The sequence below is a fragment of the Tachyglossus aculeatus genome, chromosome 18 (assembly GCF_015852505.1).
Source record: "Tachyglossus aculeatus isolate mTacAcu1 chromosome 18, mTacAcu1.pri, whole genome shotgun sequence".
NCBI classification, from domain to species: domain Eukaryota; kingdom Metazoa; phylum Chordata; class Mammalia; order Monotremata; family Tachyglossidae; genus Tachyglossus; species Tachyglossus aculeatus.
In genome coordinates, this window is record NC_052083.1 from 22,139,790 (window position 1) to 22,166,927 (window position 27,138).

The window sequence follows — 27,138 nt, forward strand, 5'->3', positions numbered from 1 at the left end:
TCTTTGAAGTCAAGGTTGGATAACGTATTGGGAAGGGGATGGTCCACATTGTCGAAGGCAGCTGAGAAGTCAAGGAGGATTAGGATAGAATAGGAACAATTGGTTTGGAGGGTGCTAGGGCGATAATTAGGAGGGGCAGTGAGGTCAAGAGAGTGTTTTTAAGGATGGGGGAGACATAGGCATTATTGAAGGCAGAGGGGAAGAAGCCAGTGGAGTGTCATCGGTTGACGTTGGAAGTTAAGGCAGGGAGAAGGGAAGGGGAGAGAGTTTTCATAAGATGAGAGGGAATAGGGTCCGAAGCACAGGTGGCTGGGGTAGTATTTGAGAGGAGGGAGAAGATCTCATCTGAAGAAAAAGCTGGGAAGGATGGGAATGTAGCAGAGTGTAGCGAGGGGATGGAGAAGGGGGAGGGGTGACTTTGGGGAGCTCAGACCTGATGGTGTTAATTTTACTAAAAACGTAGATGGGCAGATCTTTGGGGTGAACTGTGCAGGACGGGGAGAAACAGAGGGCCTGAGGAGGGAGTTAAATGTCCGAAAGAGCTGACAGGGGTGATGGGCATGGGTGTCAATAAGGGAAGAAAATATTTCTTTCTATTTAGAAAGGGCATTTATAAAGAGTGAGAGGGAGTGGGGCAGGAAGAAACAGAGTAGGGGAGGGGGGAGGAAAGAAGCAGAGAGGGTGAGGGGGCACAGGAAGAAAGAGAGAAGGGGAGTGGGGGCAGGATGAAACAGAGAGGGGGAAGGGGGCAGGAAAAAGAGAGAGGAGGAGGGGGAAGGTAGAAAGATAGAGGGGGAGGGGAGGCAGGAAGAAATAGAGAATGGGGAGGGGCGGGAAGAAAGAGGGGGGGGGAGGGGGCAGGAAGAGAGAGGTGAGAGGGGAAGAAAAGAGAGAACGGGAGTGGGGAAAGGAAGAAAGAGATGGGGGTGGGGGCAGGAAGAAAGTGGGGCAAGAAGAAACAGAGAGGATGAGGATTGGCAGGAAGAAAGAGGGGGCAGGAAGTAACAGAGAGTGGGTGAATGGGCAGGAAGAAACGGAGAGGGGGTGAATGGACAGGAGGTAACAGAGAGGACGAGGGGAGCAGGAAGAAAGATAGAAGAGGTTGGGGGAAGAAAGAGGGGGGAGGGGTGAAAGGAAGTAATTGAGGGGGTCAGGCGGTCAGGAGAAAAGAGAGGAGGGGAGGGGCGGAAGGAAGAAACAGAATGGGAGTGGGGGCAGGAAGAAACTGAGAGGGAGAAGAGGGATGGAAGAAACAGAGAGGGGGAGGCGGGGTAGAAAGAAACTGAGAGGGTGAGGGAGGAACCAAGGAGAGAGGGTGCCGGAAGATACAGAGAGGGTGTGGGGGCCAGGAAGAAAGAGGACATGCTGCGGGCCAGAAGAAACAGAGAAGGGGGGCAGGACAAAACAGGGAGGGGCGCAGGAAGTAAGAGAGAGGGGGAAGGGAGGGGAAGGAAGAAAGAGACAAGAGGAAGGGGCAGGAAGAAAGAGGGGGGACTGGAAGAAGGAGAGAGGAGCAGGGGGTCAGGAAGAAGCAGAGAGGAGGGGGGCAGGAAGAAAAAGGGGGGAAGGGGAAGGGAGATAGAGAGAGGGTGAGGGATGCAGGAAGAAACAGAGAGGGGGTGGGGGGGGCAGGATAAACCAGAGGGGTGGGGTGGGGCAGTAAGAAAGAGAGAGGGGAAGGGGGGACGGGAGGAAACAGAGGGGGAGGAGTGAAGGTAGAAGCAGAGAGGTCGGGGATCAGGAACAAAGAGAGAGAGTGAGGAAGGAATAAAGGCAGAGAGAGGGTAGGAGGAGGAAGAAAGACAATTGGGGAGGAGGGGAAGGAAGAAACAGAGATTGTAAGGGAGAAATAGAGAAAGAGAGAACCTGAGGGGGCCCAGGAACAAATAGAGAGGGAAATGGGAGAAGGAAGAAAGAGAGAGGGGGATGGGGGCAAGAAGAAATAGAGAGGGTGAGGGGAAAGAAATACTGATGGTAAGAGGGCCCAGGAATAAAGAGAGAGGGGAATGGGGGCAGGAAGAGACAAATTGGGTGAGGGGGGCAAGAAGAAAGAGAGAGTTTGAGGGGGGCCAGGAAGAAAGATAGAATCGGGAGGGGGGAAGGAAGAGGGGGGAGGGGTGAAAGGAAGAAATTGAGGGGGTCAGGCGGGCAGGAGAAAAGAGAGGAGGGGAGGGGCGGAAGGACGAAACTGAGTGGGAGTGGGGGCAGGAAGAAACTGACAGGGAGAAGGGGGCTGGAAGAAACAGAGAGGCGATAGCAAGATAGCGAGAGGGGGGCAGGAAAAAAGAAAGTGGGGGGAAGAAAGAGACAGGGGGAGGGGGCGAAAAATAAAGAGAGAGTGTGAGGTGGCCCGGGAAGAGAGAGGGAAAGGTGGTCAGGAAGAAAGAAAGTGGGGCTAGGAAGAAAGAGAGGGGGGAGTGGGGACAAGAAGGTACAGAGAGTGTGAGGAGGGTCAGGAAGAAAGATAGAGGGTGAGGGGGGCAGGAAGAAACAGAGAGTGTGAAGGGATGCAGGAAGAAAGAGAGAGAGTGAGGAGGGGCAGGCAGAAACAGAAAGGAGGATTGTGGCAGGAAGAAAGAGAGAGGGGAGTGGAGCAGGGAACACAGAGGGGAGGGCAGGAGGAAACAGAGGGTGTGGGGGGAAGAAAAATACAGAGAGGGTGAAGAGGTCCAGGAAGAAACAGAGTGTGTTAAGGGGGCAGGAAGAAAGAGAGAGAGATCGTGAGGGGGCCCAGGAAGAAAGAGAGGTGGAGAAGGAGCCGGCAGAAAGAGAGGGGGCAGGAAGAAAGAGAGAGGTGGTGGGGGCACTCATTCATTCAATTGTATTTATTGAGCGCTTACTGTGTTCAGAGCACTGTACTAAGCTCTTGGGAAGTCCAGGTCAGCAACATCTAGAGACGATCTGTACCCAACAACGGTCTCACAGTCTAGAAGGGGGAGGCAGACAACAAAACAAAACATGTAGACAGGTGTCAAAACCGTCAGAATAAATAGAATTATAGCTATATGCACATCATTAACAAAATAAATGGAATAGTAAATACGTACAAGTAAAGTAGAGTACTAAATCTATACAAATATATGCAAGTCCAGTGGGGAGGGGAAAGAGGTAGGGCAGGGGCGGGGGGTTAGGGAAGAGGAGAGGAGAAAGGTGGCTCAGTCTGGGAAGGAGGAGGTGAGCTCTCAGTAGAGCTCTGAAGGGAGGAAGAGAGCTAGTTTAGCGGATGTGTGGAGGGAGAACATTCCAGGCCAGGAGGAGGACGTGGGCCGGGGATCGACGGCGGGACAGGTGAGAACGAGGCACAATGAGGAGGTTAGTGGCAGAGGAGCAGAGGACGTGGGCTGGGCTGCAGAAGTAGAGAAGTAGAGAAGGTGAGGTAGGACGGGGCGGGGTGATGGAGAGCCTTGAAGCCGAGAGTGAGGAGTCTTTGCTTTATTCGTAGTTGACAGGCAACCACTGGAGATTTTTGAGGAGGGGAGTGACATGCCCAGAGCATTACTGTACAATCAGAAGAAACAGAAACAGAAGCGGGCAGGAAAAAACAGAGAGGGTTTGGGGGAGAAAGAAACAGAGAGTGTGAGGGAGCCCATGTTGAAAGAGAGTGGGGGGGGGGGGGCAGGAAGAATCAGAAAGGGGGAGGGGGCACGAAGAAAGAGAGAGGGTGAGGGGGGCAGGAAGAAAGAATGGGAGGCAGGAATTGGGAGAGAGTGGGAGCCGGGCAGGAAGAGAGAGGTGGAGGATGGGCAGGAAGAAAGAGAGAGGGGAAGGGGGCAGGAAGAAACAGAAAGTGTGAGGGGAGGAAGAAAGAAAGAGAGAGGGGGACAGGGTCCAGGAAGAATAAGAGAGGGAAAGGGGGCAGGAAGGAAGGGAGAAAGTCGGAGGGGCAGGAAGAAAGGGAGAAGGTCGGGCAGGGCAGTAAGAAAGGGAGAGGGTCGGGGGGCAGGAAGAAACAGAGAGTTTGAAGTGGGTAGGAAGAGAGAGGGGGAAGGGGGTTGGTAGAAAATGAGAGGGGGATGAGGGACAGGAAGTCAAAGAGAGAGTGGAGGGTCGCAGCAAGAAAGAGGGGGAGAGGTTAAGAAGAAACAGAGATGGTGTCGGGGGAAAAGAGAGAGGGAGGGAGGAGGGAAAGGAGAGGGAGGGAGGGGAGGGCAAGAAGGAACAGAGCAGGGGCAGAAAGAAACTGAGAGGGGGCAGGAATCAACAAAGGGGTGAGGGTGGCAGGAAGAAACAGGGAACGGAAGGGGGGCAAAAAGAAAAGAGAGGGTGAGCGTGGAAGAAAGAGCAGAAAGGGGGATGGAGGCAGGAAAAACTGAGGGGGGGCAGGAAGAAAGAAAGTGCGGGAAGGGCGGCAGGAAGAAACAGAGGGGAGAGGGGGCAGGGTGAAACAAAGAGGGTGAGTTCGGAAGAAAGAACAGAGAGGGGGGATGGAGGCAGAAAAAAACTGAGAGGGAGAGGGGGCAGGAAGAAAGAGAGTGCGGGTGGGGTGGCAGGAGAAAACAGAGGGGGAGAGGGGGCAGGAAGAAACAGAGAAGGGGAGGGTGGCAGGAAGAAACAGGGAAGGAAGGGAAGCAAGAAGAAAGAGAGAGGGGGAGGGTGGCAGGAAGAAACAGGGAAGGGGAGAGGGGCAAAAAGAAAGAGAGAGGGTGAGCGCGGAAGAAAGAACAGAGAGGAGGATGGAGGCAGGAAAAAACTGAGGGGAAGAGGGGAGCAGGAAGAAACAGAGAGAGGGAGGGCGACAGGAAGAAACAGAGTGGAAGGGGGGAGAAAGAGAGGGGGGCAGGAAGAAAGAGAGAGGGGGAGGAGTACAGGAAGAAACAGAGAAGGGGGGCAGGAAGAAACAGAGAGTGGGACGGAGCAGGAAGAAACCGAGAGGGGGAGGGTGGCAGGAAGAAAGAGAGAGGGTGAAGGGAATCAAGAAGAATGAGAGAGTGTGATGGGAGGCAGGAAGAAGGAGTGGGGAGAGGGGCAGGAAGAAATACAGAGAGAAGGACGGGCAGGAAGAAAGAAACAGGGTAGTGGTGACAGGAGGAAAGAGAGTGGGGGACGGTTGGGGGCAATAAAAAATGGGGGCAGGAATTAGGAGACAGCGGAAAGCGGGCAGGAAGAAAGAGACAGGTGGAGGGTGGGCAGGAAGAAAGAGAGGGGGAAGGGCGGCTGGTAGAAAGTTAGAGGGGGAGGAGGGACGTCAAAGAAACGGTGGAGGGTCGCAGCAATAAAGAGAGAGGGGGAAGAGAAAGAGGGAGACGGCAGGAAGAAGGAGAGAGGGGAGGGGTGCAGGAAGAAACGGGGGAGCAGGAAGAAACAGAGAAGGGGGCAGGAAGAAACTGAGGGGGGGAGGGTGGCAGGAAGAAAGAGGGAGCAGATAGAGCGCAGGATGAAAGAGAGGGGGAGGGGGAAAGCAAGTAAGTGATGGGGGAAGGGGGCAGGAAGAAAGAGAGAAGGGCAGGGGGGCAGGCAGAAACAGAGAGGGTGAGAGGGGAACAAGTAAAGAGAGAGGGTGGCGGTCCTAAGGAAGAAAGGGAGAAGGGGAGGGGGGCAGGAAGAAAGAGAGAGGGTGAGGGGGGAAGGAAGGGGGGGCAGGAAGGAAGAGAGAGTGTGAAGGGTGGCTGGAAGAAAGAGAGAAGTGTAGGGAGGCAGGAAAAACAGAGAGGGTAAGGCGGGGAGAAAGAAAGAGAGGGCGATGGGGCCGAGGACGGAAGAGAGAGGGGAAGGGGGTCAGGAAGAAACAGAGATGGGGGAGGTTGGGCAGGAAGAAAGAGTGGTGGGCAGAAAAAAATAGAGAGGGTGAAGGGGCCCAGGAAAAAGCAGAGGAGTGTAGAGGAGGCAAGAAGAAACAGAGAGGGTGAGGAGGGAAAGAAAGAAAGAGGGTGAAGGGCTGCAGGAAGTAAGAAAGAAGGGGAGGGGGCAGGAAGAAAAAGAAAGCGTGAAGAGGTACAGGAAGATAGAGAGAGGGGTAGGGGTCACGAAGGAAGATAGAGGGGAGTGGGGCAGGAAAAAACAAAGAGGGTGGGGGGGCAGAAAGAAAGACATGGGGGAGCGGGGGCAGGGAGAACGAGAGAGAAGGGACAGGAAGAAAGAGGGGGGGAGGGTGGACAGGAAGAAAGAAGGGGGTCAGTAATAAAGAGAGAGGGGGATGGAGGCAGGAAAAAAGTGAGAGGGGGCAGGAAGAAAGAGAGAGGGTGATTCGGGGAAGAACGAAATAGAGAGGGTGAGGCGCCCCAGGAGGAATGAGAGAGGGGGATGGTGACAGGAAGAAAAAGAGAGGTTAGGATCGGCTGGAAAAGAGAGGGAGAGGAGGGGAAGGAAGAAAGAGAGAGGAGGAGGTGGGGCAAGAAGAATGAGGAGGCGGAGGGGGGAGGACGAAACAGAGTGGAGGAGAGAGGCAGGAAGAAAGAAAGATGGTGAGCGGGGAGGAAGAAACAGAGAGAGTGGGGAGGGGCAGAAAGACAGAGAGCGGGAAGCGGGCATGGAATAAAGAGAAAGGGTTGGGGGCTGGGAAGAAACAGAGAGGGTGAAAAGGGGCAGGGAAAAAGAGAGAGGGTGAGGAGGGGCAGGAAGAAAGAGAGGGGGAAAGGGTTGTGGAAGAAAGTGAGAGGGGGATGGGGGGCAGGAAGTAAGAGAGAGGGTGAAGAGTGGCTGCAAGAAGGGGTGTCAGAAAGAAACAGAGAGGGTGAGGGTGAGGGGGGAAAGAGAAAGAGTGATGGTGAGTGGGCCCAGAAAGAAAGAGAGCGGGTGGAGGGGGCAGGAAGAAATAGAGACTGTTGTGGGGAGTGCGGGGGGAAGAGAGAGGTGGAGGGGGTGAAGAAATAAAGAGAGAGGGTGAGGAGGCCCAGGAAGAAAGAGAGTGGGAGAGGTGCGCAGGACGGAAGAATGTGGGGGTAGGAAGAAAGAGAGAGGGTGAGGGACCAAAGAAAGAGGGAAGGGGAATGGGGACAGGAAGATTCAGAGAGGGTTCCTGGCACCCCTGACCATCTCTTTCTAGTCCTGGCTCCCCTGGCCTTCTCGTTCTGGTACTGGCCATCCTGGCCTTCTCTTTATGATCCTGACACCCGTGACTTTCTCTTTATGGTCCTGGCCCCACTGACATTCTTTATCTTCTCGTGTCCCCCCAGGCCATCTCCTCCTTGTTCTGGCCCCTCTGGTTTTTTTCTGGTCCTGGCTTCCCCGGCCTTCTCTTTCTGGTCCTCCGCCCCGGCCTTCTCCGTCTGGTCCTGGCCCCCGTGGCCACCTCTTTCTGATTCTGGCCCCCTTGGCCTTCTCTTTTTGGTCTTGGCCTCCCTGGCCTTCTGTATCTGATCTTGTTCCCTCTGCATTCTTTTTTTGTTCCTGATCCCCCTTGGCATTCTCTTTATTTCCTGGTCCCCCTGGCCCTCTACGTCTGGTCCTGGCGCCCCCATTTTGTCTTTCTCTTCCAGGTCCTCCAACCTTCTCTTTCTGGTCCTAGCCCCGCTGGCCTTCTTTTTCTTTACGTAGCCCCCTAGGCCGTCTTTCTTTTACTGGTCCCCCCACCTTCTCATTCTGGTCCTGGACCACCTGGCCTTCTCTCCGGGGTCCTGGTCCCCCTGGCTTCTCTTTTTTTCCTGGCCCCTTACCCTTCTCTTCCTTTTCGTCGTCTCCCTGGCCTTCTCTTTCTGTACCTGGCCCACTGTGGGGAGAGGCCCCCCAAAAAATATCAGCTGGGGTCGCCGACCTGAGTGCGGCTTCGGGTTCTTTAGATTGGGTGATGATGAGCCAAAGATCAGACAGCGAGCCATAGGATCAGTTCCGTCTCCGTTTTGGGTGTACTGGGTGTATTTCTCCCCCTCCCCCTCCTCCCCCTCCCCATCTCCCCCGCCTTACCGTCTCCCCCCCCACCACAGCACCTGTATATATGTATATATGCACGTATTTATTACTCTTTTTATTTATTTTATTTGTACATATTTATCCTATTTATTACATTTTGTTAAAATGTTTTGTTTTGTTGTCTGTCTCCTCCTTCTAGACTGTGAGCCCGCTGTTGGGTAGGGACCGTCTCTGTATGTTGCCAACTTGTACTTCCCTAGCTCTTAGTACAGTGCTCTGCATACAGTAAGCACTCAATAAATACGACGGAAGGAAGGAAGGAAGGAAGGAAGGAAGGAAGGAAGGAAGGAAGGAAGGAATGAAAGTGTACTCCCATAGCTGTAGCGCAGCAAGCAAACAAAGGGGGGAGTCCGAGTCCTAGTCAGCAGGGCAGGCTCTGCAGGGCTCGGTTTAAACGCCTACAACTAAATATAGGTAGCAGCAACGTCTCATATATGAAGCCCCCTCACACTGATTAGCCCTCCCTATGTTCCCAGGATGTCTATCTGGGACAGTTCCCGTTCTGCAACCCTGTAGTGTAGCAGTTCTGTGTCCTTGCTGTGGGTTGCTCAGGCGGAGGGAGGGGGTGAATTCACTGACAGAGAATTCTTCCCACATTCCACCCTTCTCCCCTTCCTTACGCCTAGAGCAACCTGGAGCTAGGGACCCCAGTAGTCTTGGTGGAGGGCCTGCGCTGTGGGTTCCTCAGGGGGAGGGAGGAAGTGAATTCACATACTCTTCCCACACTCCACGCCTACCATTCATTCATTCAATCGTATTTATTGAGCGCTTACTGTGTGCAGAGCACTGTACTAAGTGCTCGGGAAGTACAAGTTGGCAACATATAGAGATGGTCCCTACCCCACAGCGGGCTTCACCCCCACCGTACGCCTAGAGCAACCTGGAGCTGGGTATCACGATAGTTTTGGTGGAGAGCTTGCACGAGTAACATCATCTTAGCACCAAGGCTGCATGGAGCACGACACAACCTAGCACGATCCACTGAGACCAATGCCCCGTTCCCATACTCCCCCACCCCCACAGCCATGAGAACCCCCAACAGTGTGCCACCATCTTTTGGTTCAGTGTTTGAAGTCCAGCTTTGGTTAGGGCGGAACGTGATGCGGTTCCAATCTTTCTGTGCGTCCTCCAGGGCTTGTCGTATCACTTTGGTGGCCTCCTCCACTTGCTCCGGCCAAGCTACTGAGTCCACTAGAATTGTTGGAACAGCCCAGGGAAGGGTGTGGTGTTCATGCTGCTCCCATCTGGGGAGGTCGATCCAATTTCCTTGGTAGTCCTTCGAGTGTGGGTTCTTCGAGAGGCAAGCCCCTTCCACGGTGGCTTCGCATAGGTTTACGGCCCTGGTCCATGGGTGTCCATTGTCCATATTGTCTGGTATTACTTCGACAACCAGGAGGGGTGTATCCAAGTTCCAGGAACGATCTGTGGCATTTTCCCAGCCGGGGCGGGGGCGTTCAACCAATAACTATACTTGTGCCATGGATCTTCATATCCGGCCGGTTTCTCAGTTATCAGGTTGAGGCACAGACAGGCCGTTTTTGTGCCCGTGTCACTGGTGATCTGCCACGACATGGTGCCTGAATCCCTTGTATAGTAGCAACCTGCATGGCTGCTGCCACCGAGTAGTCGAACGTCGCTCGCATATCCACTAGTATCCACTAGTATCCATAGTATCCACTATGGTGAGCGCGTATCTCTTTCCCTGGCTTAGGGGTAGGGGCCCTATGTTGGCTATAGGGCAGCGAATTCTTTTGCATACAATGTTTGAAATCTTGCAAGAATTCGCATACCTCCCTGCGATTCCTTCCCACCCCGGTCCCCAGAAGGCTCGATACGTGGCATCCACCCTGCTTTGAGCTAGTGCCTCATGTACCCCCTGGATGGCGTTGGTAGGCCGTACCTCCCGCACGTGTGCGAGCACGTTTGCCTCCTAGTTCCGGGGTTCCCCCGGTGACCTGGCACATGGTACACAGTGAGGGGAGCTTCCCGGGCTCTTAATATGCGGGGGATGTCACACCACATCTATTTTCCCTTACCTCGCCCCGTGTTACCATCCATCCCTTGGATTTCCGCACCCCCAACCATGGGGCTAGGCTACTGTATATGGCCCACGAGTCGGTTGCCAAGATAGATCAGAGTGCATGGTTAGGAGCATCCATACCGCCCTGAGTTCAGCCCATTGGCTGGACTGACAGACCCCTTCTTCCCAGAGGATGGAATCCATCGTGGGGTGGGAGGGTGGACTGTAATCGCAGCCCACGTACTCGAGTTCCCTTTGACTGACATGCCAGTGCATTATGTGCCCATTGGCGGCCCCCCTCCCCCTTCTCCCCAGGCCAGTTCTCGCAAATTGGTAGCGAGGGGATCGGGCGAAGGGTCCCGGGTCATCAAATGTCACCACCCCAAATATGCACTGGGGTACTGACGTGATGAGTACCTGATAGGTGGCGGGGGCGATCCGGCCCACGCTCAATCAGAGGGTGGTTCTCATGGCAGAGGTGCTGTGATGTCAAACCCTTATTATTATTATTAATAATAATAATAATAATGATAATAATAATAATAATAGTTAAGCACTTACTATGTGCAAAGCACTGTTTTAAGTGCTGGAGAGGTTACAAGGTGATCAGGTTGTCCCACCGGGGGCTCACAGTTTTAATCCCCATTTTACAGATGAGGTAACTGAGGCACAGAGAACTTAAGTGGCTTGCCCAAAGTCACACATCTGACAGTTGGCAGAGCCGGGATCTGAACCCATGACCTCTGACTCCAAAGCTCGTGCTCTTTCCACTGAGCCACGCTGCTTTTATCCACATCCGGGGCCCCATGAATTTGCTGGTGTGAGACCTTAGGCCTGTCGCTTACATTGTCTGTGCATCAGACAACAGAGTTACCTCATGTGCAAAATGGGGATTCAATTTTTAGTCTCCCTCCCTCTTAGATTCTGAATCCCAAGTGGGACCTAAGTATCCCATATGCACCCCATCGTTTAATACAGTGTTTGGCACATTGCAAGGGCTTGACGAAAGCACATTTATTATTCACCCAGGGATCTCAGTAAATATTATCTCTACTCCACTGTCAGACAGGTTCTCCCTGCTAAACCGAAGGATCGCAGCTGGGACCATCAGGCGTCCATTTTCCCGTGGGGAAGTGTTCGCCAGAAATCCATGAAGTCATCTCAAGGACTGGGTCCTGACCCTGCCATGCCCGCGGTCCCGGGCACTTGGCCCAAAATGGAGAATTCAAGACAATCCGTCCCTGCCCACCTAATCTGGTCCAAGAGATGACAGAGACCTCTGTCCCGCTCCAGTGAGCTGGATTGATACTCCTCTTGTGTTATCCAACAGGAGTCACAGTCGGCCATGAGAAATCACATGCAAGTGACTGAGTTCATCCTCCTGGGGATCACGGACGACTCGGACTTGCAGACGGCGATTTTCCTTTACATGCCTGTCACCTACGTACTGAGAGTCACCGGAAATCTGACCATCATCACTCTCACCCTGCTGGACTCTCGCCTCTATATGCCCATGTACTTCTTCCTGCGCTGCTTCTCCTTCCTAGAGATCTGCTTCACGTCCACCTGCATTCCCAGATTTCTAGCCACCATCGCCACGCGGGACAGGACCATTTCCTACATCTGTTGTGTGGCACAGCTATTCTTTTTCTTCCTGCTGGGGGCGACCGAATTCTTCCACCTGGCCGCCAGGTCCTACGACCGCTATGTCACCATCTGCCGGCCTCTGGAGTACACAACCATCGTAAGCCAGAGTTTCTGCACTCTACTGGTCCTCTGCTCCTGGTTAACCGGGTTACTGGTCATCTTTCCTCCTATTATCCTTGACTGGACTTCTGTGGCTCGGTAGACATTGAACATTTCTTCAGTGACAGCTCCCCTCTGCTCCTGCTCTCCTGCTCGGACACCGGGTTCCTGGAGCTGATGGATTTCATCTTGGCCTTGGGGACACTCCTGGTCACCTTGGTGTTAGTTGCCATGCCCTACATGCTCATCGCCCGCGCCATCCTGAGACTGCCCTCCACTCAACAGAGGAAAAAAGCCTTTTACACTTGCTCCTCCCACATGGTCATGGTCTCCATCACATACAGGCGCTGCATCTTTATGTACATCAAACCATCCACTAAGGACAGAGTGGACCTGACCAAGGGGACCTAACCGTGGTCAATACCTCCGTGGTCCCCGTGTTGAACCCCTTCATCTGCACTCTGCGGAAGCAGAAAGTCAGGCAGGTCTTCAAGGATCTGGTGCACAGGGTTAGATTTTATCCAGGAGGTGAAGGCTCCTCAGTCATAAAATCCCACCGGAAAAGCTACAGGAGAGGCGAGGCTCTGCAACAGAGACTAATTTCCTGCATATTAGCCTAATGCCTCATCTGCCGCCCAACAAGCAGGACCTGATGGTTATCCATCCATCTTTGCACCCGCGCACCCACCTTCCTGAAAATTCCTCCCCTGGCCAGGTCTCCCTATTTATTAAAGCCTTTCTGCCCTCGACCACGTATTGGAGAACTTAGCGTTTTCCCTCTCCCTAATAGATACTTTCCGAGATTTACTCAATAGATCTGTGCCCTAGCCAAGAGAAATACCCAGGTCTAATGAGTTTTTTGCACATCTCCTTCCGTATCCGAGCTAAATGAGGCCTTCCAGCTGGAGGAGTGATGCCTTACGGGCAGGGGAATTCAAAGGCTCACCACCTTTTACTTCCATTTTCTCACTCTCCTCTCTCACTCCCTAACTCAGTCCCATTTTCTCACTACCCCCCTGTCACATTTAATTCTCAGCACTTATTCATATGTGGCTTAGTGGAAAGAGTTCGGGTTTGGGAGTCAGAAGTTGTGGGTTTGAATCCCTGTGCTGCCACTTGTCTGCTTTGTGACTTCGGGCAAGTCACTTAATTTCTCTGGGCCTCATTTACTGCATCTGGAAAATGAGGATTAGGACTGGGAACCCCATGTGGGACAACCTGATAACCTTGTAGTATCCCAGCTTTTAGAACAGAGCTTGAGATATAGTAAGTGCTTAACAAATATTATCATTATTATTATTATATGTGTCTATTGTACTGTAATTGTACTGATTTAATCTAATTTGGGGAGACATACCAAACTGTGCTATTCATGTGTCTCCCTATCTGATCCCTTTTCTTTCTCTGGCTCCTACTCATTGGAAATCTTCTCTGTCTCCCCCATTTGATTGGAAACTTCTGAATGATACAACCACGTACGTTTCATCAGTTGTGCTCTCCCAAGAATTTAGGACTAGGACTCAGTCCATTTGATTGATTAATGGGTTGCTTAACACTCAGTGCGTCCTCAATAAATACCATCTAATTAATTGATGGATTGTTTCGCCCTCAGCAGGTGCTCAACAAATCCCATTTAATTGACTGATGGATGATTGCACTCCATAGGCTTTCAGAAATTACCCTGAGATCAATTATGTATTACTCTGCACTCAGTAGGTGCTCAGTATATACCATTAATTGAGTAAGGGAGTGACTGATTGATTGATTGAGAGGCCTGGAGTCTCATTTGGCTTTGGAGGGAAATATGTTTTTATAAAAACCAGAGGTTCTAGGAAGGGGCTGAGATTTCATGGGAGCCTCAGGGAGCACTGGGATTAGGAAACAGCACCGGAAGACTAGCTGGGAGAAGCAGCATAGTGTAAGGGATACAGCACGGCCCTGGGAGTCAGAAGTTCATGGTTTCAAAGCCTGGCTTTGCCACTAGTCTGCTGTGTGACCTTGGGCAAGTCACTTCACTGTTCTGTGCTTCAGTTACCTCATCTGTAAAATGAGGATTGAGTTTGTGAGCCCCATGTGGGACATGGACTGTGTGAAACCTGATTTGCTTGTATCCACCTCCAGTGTTTAGTATATTGCCTGTCACATAGTAAGTGTTCAACAAATACCATTATGAAATACCATTATTACCACAGGTCCACCATCCTTGTCATTCCCAGAAATGTTACCAAGTGGAGAGGGATAGGTGAAAAACGGGTGCAAATATAAGCGCAAGGGTGATGCAGAAGGGAGAGGGAGAAGAGGTATTGAGGGCTTAGTCATGGAAGACTTCTTGGAGGATAGGTGCCTTCAATGAAGCTTTGAAGGTGGGGAGAGTGATCATCTGTCGGATATGAAGGTGAAGGATGTTCCAGACCAGAAGCAGGACGTTGGCGAAAGGTTGGCTAATTAATAAATCCATCTGTGCTAAAGTGATGTGGGCTGGAGTACGACACAGAGTACAGAGATGCACAGGAAGATGACTAGGGTGCTGGAAATTAGTCAGGGAAGTTTTGTAGAAAACAAGAACAGTGTCGTAGGTGGCCAGTTATAGGGAAGCAGCATGGCGTAGTGGTTAGGGCACAGGCCTGAGAGTCAGAAGATCATGGGTTCTAATGTGCCACTTGTCTGCTGTGTACCCTTGGGCAAATCACTTAACCTCTCTGTGCCTCAGTTACCTCATTTGTAAAATGGGGATTGATACTGTGAGCCCCTCGTGGGACAGGGACTGTGTCCATCCTGATTTGCTTGAATCCACACCTGTGTTTGTCACAGTGCATTGTGCATAGTAAGCGCTTAACAAATACTACTATTATTATTATTTAAATTCCAGATGCCTGTCCAATTAATTTTCTTTTCCCTAGGTCACATCATTCGTACTCTGTTTTCAACATTTTTGCAATCACCTCTTCTCATTACAGTTTAAAACATACCATATTATCTACTCTACTATAGAACACTTTCTTCGTTTGTAAATTACTTTAGTTCCTATCTCCCTTGCTTGACTGCAAGCTCCTTGTGGACATGGATTGTGCCTTTTTCTATTATATGCTCCCAAGCATTCAGTAGGCTGCTCCAAACACAATGAACACTCAGTCAATACTTTGATAGACTGTAATCTATTTGAAGGTGCTGATCATGTCTTCTACCTCTATTGCACTCTCTCAAGTGTTCACTACAGCTCTATGTACATAGTAAGTGTTCAGTACATCCCATTGATTGACTAATTGCAAATTGCTACTACCCTATGGGGATATAGGATGTAAATGAGTTCTGAGTGACCCAGCACCAGATTCTTCACAACTCTCTAACAGTGAAATATTATTAACAACAATAACAATAATAATAACAATAGCGGTATTCGTTATGTGGTATTCGATTATTAGGTATTTGGTATTGATAAACAGCATGGCTTAGTGGATAGAGCATGGGCCTTGTTGTCAGAAGGATGAGGGTTCTAATCCTTCATCCATCACTTGTTTGCTGTTTGACCATGGGCAAATCATTTCACTTCTCTGGGCCTCAGTAACCTCATTTGTAATTGGGGATTGAGACTGTAAACCCCACGTGGGACAGGGACTGCGTCCAACTCGATTTGCTTGTATCCTCTCCGGAGCTTAGTACAGTGCCTGCTACATAGTAAATGCTTAACAAATACCATTATTATTATTATTACTATTGTTATTGTTAAACCATTAGATACAAGGTAATCAAGGTATGGGGCTCACAGTCTTAATAGGGTGAAGAACAGGAATTGAATACCCATTCTGTAGATGAGGGACTAAGGCACAAAGAAGTTAAGTGACTTGTCCAAGGTCACCCAGCAGACAGAGGATTAAAACCCAGGTCTTCTGACTCTGAAGCTTGTGCTCTTTGATTTAGGCCTTGCCGCTTCCTGAAAGCAATCCCACTGGAATGATTAAACCCACTCAGGAACAGTTCATTATTCCATTGTTGTGTCAGAGGTAGGCAAATCGAGCTCTCTCTTGAGATGCAAACTTTGAGAAGTGACTAATGAGGTACTAGGGGAATGATTAGCAATCTTGGAACATAAGTCTCTGTGCGGGTGGGGTGGGGACAAGGAGACTAGAGCTACCCTCAAGCCAGCCCCACAGCTACTCAGAGAACAAGAGCTTCCACCAATCCTAATTCGTATTTTCTGTTTTAAACTCAGACTGGGGAGCTTCAGGCCCCGGGGGATTCCTTTGTTTGGATAAAGTTCTCCTGACAGCACAGATCTACTGAGAAACCACAGTTCAGGACTCTGTGTTTAACGATCTGTATATCCCTCTTCCTTGTAGGAAAAGGATTGTGATTTTTACAGCTTATATTCAGGTCATTCTACACCCTTCATCCTTGTCCTCTTCTTTCCAACCACCAACACCCTTCCTTCATTCTGAAACTCTCCCTTTCTACATCTGGCACACCACTACTCTCCCCATCATCAAAGCCCTTCTGAAATCACATCTCCAGGAAGTCTTTCTTGATTGATCCCCACTGATATCCCCACTTTATATCCCCCACCACCGCCATTTCAGCACATCCGTCCCACCTAAGCATTTGGGTACTCACCATCGGTAATGATAATAATAATAATAATAATGATAGCAATGATAATAATGGTATTTGGTAAGCGTTTACTATGTGCAGGCACTGTACTAAGCGCTGGGGTGGATATAAGCAAATTGGGGTGGACACAATCCTTGTTTCTCACATTCTCTCTCTCTGTTTTACAGATGAGGTAATTGAGGCACAGAGAAGTGAAGTGACTTGCCCAAGGTCACACAGAAGATGCGTGGCAGAGCCGGGATTAGATTCAATGACCTTCTGACTCCCAGGCTTATTCATTAAGCTATGCTACTTATCTGTCCATATCTCATGCACTCTATTAATTACGTGTATGTAACTCATGTACAAATACTGTTTCCTTCTTCCTCCTGTCTAAATGATGACAGTATTTGTTCTTCCACACTAAGCTCCTTAAGGGCAGGAATCATATCTGCTCATTCTACTAAATCTCTCTTTCCAAGTACAGTGCTCCACACATTGTAGGTGCTCACTAAATTGATTGGTTGATTGGCTGGCTGGTTTGTCCATCTTCTGGAGGAGCAGAGGGAGGTCTTATATTTCAGTGGACATTTATTCTGAAAAGAGGGCTTATGGAACATTTTCATTACCTTCATAGATATCCCTGCCTCTCTTCCCAAAGCAAAGTTCTTGGTTGAGGCAGAAGTTTTTGATTTTCGATTTGAGCTCCAGTAGAAGTTGGGGGGTGGTCATGAGAAGCCATTTTTCATTCTTTTGGAACAGATCGTGACCCTCAGCAATGTATTCTGATCGTACCCCTTTCTCCTCTTTACCTATGTGCCAAACCTCACCAGAAACCTGACTATCGTCACCCTCTCTCTTCTGGACTCCTGTCTCTGCCCTCCCATGTACTTCATTCTGCACATTTTCTCCTTCCTGGAGATCTCCTTCATGTCTGCCTGCATTTGCAGATTCCTAGCTGCAAACATCATTGGGGACAGGACCATTTCTTACAACACTTGTGTAAAAAAGCTGTTCTTTATCCTGCCGGAGGAGACCGAGATCTTCCTCCTGGCTGCTATGTCCAGATTTTCCGGTCAACAGTTTAAATTGATTAAGCACCTACCAAGTGCTAGTACCTACCAAATGATTGTAGCACGCTTGCCCCCAGTACTTCAATTTCCACACTTTGAAGGTGAGAGCGGTGATCTCAGCCCCGCTCTCACACCCAAGTGTGACAGTGAAGCAAGAAACCCCCCTAGATCCCCTAGAATCAGAGTAATAGATCCATAAATTAATCAGTCAACCAATAGAATTGATCGAGTATGTACTGTATGCAGGGCTCTGAATTAGTTCTTGGGAGAGTACAGTAGAGTTAGTAGACATGATCCCTGCCCTTAAGGAGCTCAAAGTCTAACAATAACTATTATTTAATAAGCAGTTAAGAGAATATTCAATAACTAGTAGTCAATCAATCAATAGTATTTATTGAATATTTACTATGTTTAAAGTACAGTACCAAGTTCTTGGAAGAGAACAGTAGAGTTAGAAGTAATAATAATGATAATTGTGGTATTTGTTAAGCATTTACAAAGTGCCAGGCACTGTACTAAACGGTGGGGTGGTTACAAGGAAATCGAGTCTGTCACAGTCTCTGTCCTGCATAGGGTTGAGAACCTTAATCCCCATTTTACAGATGAGGGTATTGAGGCACAGAGAAGTGAAATGACTTGTCCAAGGCCATACAGCAGACAAGTGGCAGAGTCCTGATTAGAACCCATGACCTTCTCACTCCCAGGCCCGTGCTCTATAAACTACATCATGCTGGCGAAGATGATCCATGTCTTTAAAGACCTTACAATCTAACGGGGGAGGCAGACAGTAAAATAAATTTCAGGTAGCTGGAAGCCACTGAGTATAAAGGTAAGTATAAGTAAGGATGATGAGCATGATAATGATGAAGCAGAAGTTCCGTGCCCTCAACGATCTCACTTTCTTGAGAAACAGCATGGTGCAGGGAATAGGGCACGGGCTTGGGAGTCAGAGGGTCATGGGTTTTAATCCCAGCTCCACCACCTGTTTGTAGCACGCTTGCACCCAATACTTCAATACTGTTTGCTGTGTGACCTTGGGCTAGTCACTTCATTTCTCTGGGCCTCAGTTCTCTCATCTGGAAAATGGGGATTGAGACTGTGAGCCCCACGTGGGGACAGGGACTGCGTCCAACCTAATTTGCTTGTATCCACCCTAGCGCTTAGTACAGTGCCAGGAATATAGTAAGCGCTCAGCAAATACAATCTAGAATAGGAGAGAGTTCCTCATCTAGATCACGGACAGTTGAGTAGCTGTTGTGTGCAACAGTGATGATTGCAATGCACTGAGCCTTCACAGTCTCTCGCCCCTCCCCTCACATCGGCACCTCGCCTCTATTGCCCCACAACCCGCCTTGTCAGAGAGCTGGCAGGGAGAGCAGTTGCCACTTGTAGTCACGGAACAGAACATTTCCAGTCAACCATATTTACTGAGCACTCACTGTCTGCACAGCATATCCTAAGCGCTTGGGAGAGTACAATATAACCATACAACAGGCACATTCCCTGACCACACGAGCTTACAGTCTAGAAGGGGTGACAGACAATAATATAAATAAATAAATTACAGATATGTTGTTCAATAAATAAATTACAGATGTCCAAGATCTCGTCATTTGCCAACACCCCTGCACTTTCCCGATGTGGTCAGGCTTCATTGAGTACATCACATGGTAGTTTTCCCTGGCTACGCCCTCATTTCCTCTTCTCTCACTCCCTTCTGCATCGTCCTAACTTGCTTCCCTTATTCATTGCCTTCCTCTCAGCACTTATGTACATATCTGTAATTTTATTTGTTTATATTAATGTCTTTCTCCCCTTCTAGAGTGTAAGATCGCTGTGGGCAGGGAATATGGATGTTTGTTGCTATATTGTACTCTCCCAAGCTCCTGGTGCAGTGTTCTGTATTCAATAAATACAATCGAATGAAATACGATTGAATGAATGAAGTGAAATGAATGAAATGGTCGGAGGGATATTTTCTTGATAACAGCAAGAAGAAAAACAAAACAGCAACCGCAGCAGCTGCTACAGCAGCGTCCCAGCATGACTAGGGATACAATGGCCACTTTTCCCCCACGGGTAGTCCAGGGACCAGGGACCACCGGGTGATAAGCAGATTGGCGAATCCAGCCCCAGCTCCACGAAAGATCCCTTCAAGATCCCCATCACTCCTCCTTCGGGGTTTTTCCTGGCACTGCCTCTTTCCCACCCAAATTAGAATTCTTTGCTCATAGGGGATTGCGAGGCAAGTTCATTAGTGCTTTGCAATAAACATCTCCAGGGAATGTCTCCTGCATTATCTAATGAGCCTTCCCCATCTGCATTGAGAAGAACTCATAAAAAGAGCAGAACTTGGTCCCTGTAAAATAAGGGCTGGGGGAGAGTGGAATAATGTCAAATCTCCTTTCTGTGACCGTTAAGAAGAAGCTTGATTTCTCCAGTTTCAGCTATCCTATGTTTTCTCCCCTCCAGAACAGAGTTTTATCCAACCCCGTTGGTAGGCTTACAGGAAGGGTGTGGCTCAGGACCCCTCTCGCAAACCGATGGAAGCAGCAGCAGCAGCAGAAAGAGGAGGATAAAGGAGATTCCGTCCTGCTTGGCAGGATACCACGAAAATGAGGAGAGATTTGTGCTGCCTAAATGGTATGAAATTCTTCCTGAAAACAGGGCGGGGGTCGATTCAGATTTTCAAACGAACAAATCGAATATTCCAGGTGAAAACTGTACAAAACCATCGAGAGTGTTAGAAAAGTAAGTACAAACTCCTCCTTAAGTATCTTGGTCCTTCTGAAATCTGATCTCTGCTTGTTTTTCCTGTCCCATATCTGACCTTTCTGATTTTGGCAGGGAAGGAGATAGCGACAATTGGAAAGGAATCGTCTGGATTGGTACTTTGGCTGGCTGGATCGATCTCTGAGGGATTGTGATTGGCCCTTGTCTCAGGTGATCTCTTGCCCCTGGTAACTGTCTCCTTTTCACCAGGCAGATCCTGGCCTGGAGCCCTGGTACCGATCCATTTGATGGTTGTCAGCTCTGGGGTACCTGGGGTTCGAGCCCCAGCTCTACCTGGAGATGGCTGACGAGACTGATGACCTCCCCTGCCTCTGGGTTCAAAAATCCTGGTGAATTCCCCCGTAGCTAATTTTTACTGTAGTAACAGTAGCAGCAGACCTAATAGCATAAATAGTAGAATGAATGAATGAATTATTATTAATTAATTATTATTATTAATAATTTGTCATAAGTATTTGTTGAGCTCTTACTATGTGGCAGGCATAGAGAATTCTAAGCCCTGGGTTAGATACAAGATAGTCGGGTTGGGCACACTCCCTGCCCTACATGAGGCTCATAGTCTTAATCGCCATTTTACAGATGAGGGAACCGAGGCACGGAGAAGTGAAGTGACTTACCCAGGTTCACACAGCAGTCAAGTTGTAGAGCGGAGAATCTCACTGAACACTCAGTACCTTGTTCTGATCACTCCATTAATAAATATATTTTATTACTTTCTTGCCCATTAGAGTGGAAGCTCTTCGTGGGCTGAGAATGTGTTACATATTTCTCACCAACCCATTTCTACTCACATCAAATGAGAACTCCTCTCTGTTGGCTTTAGGACTGTCATTCTGCTATCTCCCCGATCCCAATTGACTCTCTTCTCCCAAGCCTCCTACCCAGACTGTGGCCTTTCTTTCCCCCAAGCAAACCTTCCAAATGTACCTTGCTGGCGATCCAGCAATATTCCATATGCTACTCCCTTGCCGCTCCTGGAAACACTCTGCCCTCTTATCTCAGCCAGAACACATCAGAACCCTCTTTCAGATCCAAATGCTACTTCCTCCGGGAAACCTTCCTTGATTGATAGACACCTTTTCTTGTTGGGATGCCCCATTAGCCATTTTCACTACCTTGTGCTTTTCTTTTTTTTAGTCGTGTACTTGTAAGTTTGGGGAGTGTGACTGCAATTCGTATTTGGATGGCTGGCCTTGTTGATCAAAAGACCCGTGACAGAGCTGGGAAAAAAATCTATATAATCGACTATGTCAGCCAAGATAACTCCTTCTCCTCGAAACCATTTTTCAATCCCCACCTCCACCATGACGGATCCCAGATAAAGGTAAAATTGGTTAAGTAAGCTCTAGGGCTTTTGGAATGTAATCTATCTCTTTTCTTATGGCATTTTATAAGCACTTACTACGTGTGAAGTAGTCTGTCAGTTAATCATATTTATTTAGCACTTACTGTGCACACAACACTGTATTAAGTGTTTGGGAGAGTACAATACAACAATAAGCAGGCATATTCCCTGCCCACTGAGTGCTTACAGTATGGAGGGGGAGAGAGTCATTAATGAAAAAGCACTGGGGCAGATACAAGTTTATCAGGTCCCCTGTCCCACATGGGGGCTCACAGTCTAATTGGAGGGAAGAGGTTAATCCTGAGCAGTGTCAAGCAATGATCTCAGATGATGTTAGCAGAATTCTGATTCTGCCTTGATGGAACAGTGCAGACTTCTTCGTTTCTGTAACAGGAAAAAGTACCTGCTCTGCAAAGAGAATTGTGATATCTCTCTTTCTCCAGTCATCCAGGGGCCATGGAAAAAGCAGTAGGGAGTGAGGATGGGAAAGAAAAGAATGCATGTCTGTGTATGTATGCGTGAATGTATGTCTCACCTCATTACTCTCTTACGACAACTCACTCCACACACTTTGCTTATTTAATGCCAACGTACTCACTTTATTTCAATCCTTGCCTAATTTCGCCACTAACCTCTCTTCCATGTCCTGCCTCTGGCCTGGAACGTCCTCCATTTTCATAATCGACAGAAAATTACTCTTCCAACCTTCAAAGCCTTAGTGAAGGTATATCTCTTCCAAAGGGCCTCCCCTGACTAAACCCTCATTTCCTCTATGCTCCTTCCCTTCTGCGTTACCCTGACTTGCTGTTTTTATTCACCAAGCCTCGCCAAGCAACACAGTACAGCAAATATGTATATATCTGGAATTTATTTGTATTAATGTCCATCTCCCCCTCTAGACTGTAAACGCGTGAGTAAGGAATGTGTCTGTTATATTGTTGTTTTGTACTCTCCCAAGCCCTTAGCTCAGTGCTCTGTTCAAAGTAAGTGCTCAATAAAAACGATTGTTCGATAGAGGTGAACATCTGTGTCTTCTGACTCTCAAGCCATATACCTCAGCGCCTTGGACAATTCCCACGTCCCCCGCTTCTAGATCCAGCACTGGCTAGTGTGGAATCAGAGGGACAGAAATACTCCAGTGATATTCAAGAAAGCAACATAAAGATGTTCTCTTGATACTCTAGATAATATCTCGGAAACAGAGTGCTAGGTGTAGCCCAAACTTCTGACCCAAAACAGACCGTCACTTTAGAACAAATGGAAGAACATGGAAAGGAGGGAAAACATGTACATTTTCCTGGAAAATTTGCTGGGGATAATTTTGGGCTGTCAGATGCGTCCCTCTCCCCCGCCCCTTATCCCAGGATAAACCGAGTGTCTCTGCCCCTCCTTTGTGAAGAACCTAGCCAGGGGTCTCCAGGCTGAGTCTCAGCACCCCTCACCTCGCCTTTGTGGTCTGAGCATCTGTTTCTGCTCTCCATTTTGTTTCCTAAGGGCTCCATTCTCTGTCTTCTGCAATCGTGGTTAACAGCATAGATTCATTAGTGCTCCTGAGCACGTCTTCCTGCAGCTCAGCTGTGGCTCCTGGCCCCGGTTTCTCCAGAGCCTATTCCAAACAGAGCAGATAAAACCAGCCTGACCCTCGACTTTCAGGGTCCCTCGCCTCCCTGCTCAGTTGCGTAGGGACTCCTTCATCCAGACAAACCATCATCCAGACAAACCATTGTCCACCCTGATGATCCAGACAGCAGGGATATGGCCCCAAATGCATCAGCTGGCAGAGTTTCCCAGGGTTCTGGATGAGTTCTGGGGAAAACCGGCCGGGAGTTCTCCCTTGGAAGATCGTGAGAGAGATTCACCCCGCGCCCCCACCCACCACGCTGAGATTTTAGTTGGGTGAGGTACAGACTGCTTCCCGTGTGTCTAAGAGGGTGAAACACAAAATGCTCGTTCTGTCTTTATGCCGAGTAAAAGTCCCGAGAAAGCCCTCAGAAAGCGTGGGAAAATTGTGTGGTCTTCATTTGACACGAGAAATATTTTCCCTTTCTTCTACCTGTCGTTCTGCAGGTTATAGATCTGAATGTTCTGTCGGTGCACTCATCATCCAAAGAGTAAATTAATTAATCAATATATTTATTTTAGAACCTACTCTTAACTAGTCAATCAATCAAGCCATAGAATTGACTAAGCTCCTAATTGATTGGTGCAGAGCACGATTCCGAGTTCTTAGGAGAGTAAAGCAGAGTTAGTGAGTCCGGAACTGTGTGACAGAAGGACCTGGGGTCCTACTAGGCTCAGCCATTTCTTTGTTGTTCTGACCTGTGATGTGTTTGGGGAATGTCTTTGTTATTGTTATGTTGTAGTCTTCCAAGCCCTTAGTACAGTACTCTGCAAACAGTAAGCACTCATAAATACAACTGAATGAATTGAACGACTGAATGAAGGAAGGGAGAGAGCAGGGGTTCACTGCTTCTGGCCTCTCCACCTGGGTTACAGGCTGCTTCCGTGCCAGCCCTCCACTTCCTCTCTCCATTCTGCTGCATCAACAGGGTCTAGTCAACGAGAACAAGCAACCATGGGGAACGGCACGGGGGTGACAGAGTTCATTTTCGTGGGGCTCACCGATGACCCCCAGCTGCAGGCTCCACTCTTCTTCGTCCTCTTCCTCACCTATGCCTTAAGCGTCACCGGGAATCTGACCCATCGTCACCCTCACCTGCTGGACTCCCACCTCCGCACCCCCCATGTACTTCTTCCTGTGCAGCTTTTCCTTGCTGGAGATCGCCTTCACGTCCGCCTGCATTCCCAGGTTCCTAGTCACCATCGTCACTGGAGGACAAAAACATTTCCTTTTCCAGCTGCTTCACTCAACTGTTCTTCATCATCTTCCTGGGGGTGGACGGAGTTCTTCCTCCTGGCCGCAATGTCCTATGAACCGCTACGTCGCAATCTGCCGGCCCGCTGCACTACAAGACCGTCATGAGCGGGGGCTTCTGCGCCCTGCTGGTCCTCTGCTGCGGGCTGGCTGGGTTCCTGGTCGTCTTTCCACCAGTCATCATTCTCCTGCATCATGATTTCTGCTCCTCCAATATCATCAACCACTTCATCTGTGATTCTTCTCCCATGCTACAGCTCTCCTGCTCTGACACCCGGTTCTTGGAGCTAATGGCTTTCCTCTTGGCCTTGGGGACGCTCTTGGTCACCCTGGCTCTGGTGACCGCGTCCTACACAGCCATCATTCGCGCCATCCTGAGACTTCCCTCCGCTCAGCAGAGGAGAAAGGCCTTTTCCACTTGCTCCTCCCACGTGATCGTGGTCTCCATCACATACGGCAGTTGCATCTTCATGTACATCAAACCGTCTGCCAAGGCCAGGGTGGAACTGACCAAGGTGGTGGCGGTGCTCAACACTTCCATTGCCCCCATGCTGAACCCCTTCATTTACACCCTGAGAAACGAACAGGTCAAGCAAGCATTAAGGGCCCTGGTGCAACGGATTGTATTTTCCTCTAGGAAGTGAGGGCTCATCTATGATAAAATACCCCAGGAAAATCTGCAGGAGTCGTAAAAGATCGACCACAGGGACTCGGTGCCTCCACATTAGCCTAATGCTTCATCTGCTGCCAGACGAGGAGGAACTCGCCGTTCTCCAGTCATCTGTGTGCCCCTGCACCCGTCGTCCTGGAAATCCCTCCCTTGCCCAGGGCTTCCCTGCTACCCTAACCCTTCTGCCCTCGACCATTCAGAGGTCAATGTTGCCCTTCCCCTCCACGTGATAGAGACGTTCCGAAGTTTATTCTGCAGGTGGCTGCCAAAGCTGATGGAGTACCACAGCTCCCTCATCTTTCATACCTGCCAGACCACAACTCTCTGCCGTTATAAAACCCTTCTGAAATATCACTTCCTCCAGGAGTTCTAGAGTTCTACCCCATTTAATTTTCCTCTTTACTTAGGACTCACCCTCCTAACTACCACCTCAGCATTATTCAATTCCAACAACCCATAGCACTTCTTGTTCATATCAATTTAATCTCTCCCAATTAATGTCACTTCATCTTAAATTGAGCCAACTCTAGCACAGATAACTTTATTTTAAAACCATCTTCAGCAATTGTACATTCATCTTTATTCAACCGTGTATTCGATTATTAATCTGGTAATTCTAGTGGTAAATTATTATTATTTCTATTATTATTGCTAATATCGGTTACTGTTTGACTGTTTTTTAATAATAATGCTGACATTCACTTAGCGCTTACTATGAGCAAAGCACTGTCCTAAGCGCTGGGGGGGGGAATACAAGGTGATCAGGTTGTCCCACGTGGGACTCACAGTCTTAATCCTCATTTCACAGATGAGGTAACTGAGGCCCAGAGAAGTTAAGTGACTTGCCCAAAGTCCCACAGATGACAATTGGTGGAGCCGGGATTTGAACCCATGACCGCTGACTCCAAAGCCCGTGCACTTACCACTGAGCCACGCTGCTTCTCTGCTTCCTCTTGTATGTGTTGATGCTTTACTGTGTGCCAAACACTGTACTAAACAGAAGGATAAGTACACAGACTAACAAGTCAGATGCAGTTCCCTGTTCCTCATTAAGCTCACAGTCTAAATTGGAAGTTGAACAGGTATTGAATCCCCATTGAACAGCTAAGGAAAGTGAGACAGGGATAGGTTAAGTGGCACAAAGTTACACAGCAGAAACGTGGCCGAGCAGGGATTAGAACCTGGGTCCTGGGACTTCCAGGCTTCTGCTGTTTCCACTAGGACATGCTATTTCTCAATGTTTCTCATACCTTCCTTCCTCCTTAGACTGCAATATTCTGGAGGAGAGGGGGAAGTGTTTATTTATTCTTTGTAGTATCTCAATAATTTAGCATTTCTCAGTGAGCACTCAGTCAATACCAACTGACTGGCTGATTGATTGATGGGTAAGTGGATAGTGCAGTTCACCCTTCCTCTGGAGGAGCTCATAACTACTACTACTACTACTACTACTACCTACTACTACTACTACTACTACTACTAACTATATGAGATCTTCTATTTAAGCCTTACTTTCCCATAAATATACTTTCCTATTTTATCCGTAATTCATTTTGGGTCTGTTTCCTACCTAGCTTGTATAACTCCTTGTCTCATATTTTCATTGTGGTTTTTTTGTTTGTTGGTTGGTTTTTATTTTGTCAGTGTTTAGGCACGGAGGTCTGCACACAAGTTAATACTATCAATGGATTGGTATTGTGTGCTTTTCTCCTGGGAAGGGTTTGGGAAAGAACTGGTGGCTGTGAATCCTCGAGGGCCGTTCCTGGGGTGGGACCATGCTGATTAACAGCTGAGTCCAGGGCACAAATTCATTCATTCATTCAATTCATTCATTCATTCATTCATTCAATCGTATTTATTGAGAGTTTAATGTGTGCAGAGCCACTGTACTAAAGCGCTTGGGAAGTACAAGTTGGCAACATATAGAGACAGTCCCTACCCAACAGGTGGGCTCACAGTCTAAAAGGGGGAGGACAGAGAACAAAACAAAACATATTGACAAAATAAAATCAATAGAATAAATATGTACAAATAAAATAAATAAATACATAAATAGAGTAATAAATACGTACTAAACATATATACATATACACAGGTGCTGTAGGAAGGGGGAAGGAGGTAAGCCTAGGGGGATGTAGGGGGGAGGAGGGGTAGAGGAAGCAGGGGGCTCAGTCTGGGAAGGCCTCC

General features: G+C 48.9%; 2 protein-coding genes across 2 annotated transcripts; both read left to right on the plus strand.

The window, feature by feature from the left end:
* The first annotated feature begins 9,725 nt into the window (after positions 1-9,725).
* LOC119940050 (olfactory receptor 6C1-like) lies at positions 9,726-12,022 on the plus strand. Its single transcript, XM_038760103.1, has 3 exons — positions 9,726-9,734; positions 11,196-11,609; positions 11,786-12,022. Exons 1-3 carry the CDS (start codon positions 9,726-9,728, stop codon positions 12,020-12,022), a joined length of 660 nt encoding a protein of 219 aa, XP_038616031.1.
* An 11,149-nt stretch (positions 12,023-23,171) lies between these two features.
* LOC119940051 (olfactory receptor 6C3-like) lies at positions 23,172-25,324 on the plus strand. The gene is made up of 4 exons (XM_038760105.1): positions 23,172-23,250; positions 23,956-24,152; positions 24,356-24,921; positions 25,210-25,324. Exons 1-4 carry the CDS (start codon positions 23,172-23,174, stop codon positions 25,322-25,324), a joined length of 957 nt encoding a protein of 318 aa, XP_038616033.1.
* The last annotated feature ends 1,814 nt before the right edge of the window (positions 25,325-27,138 follow it).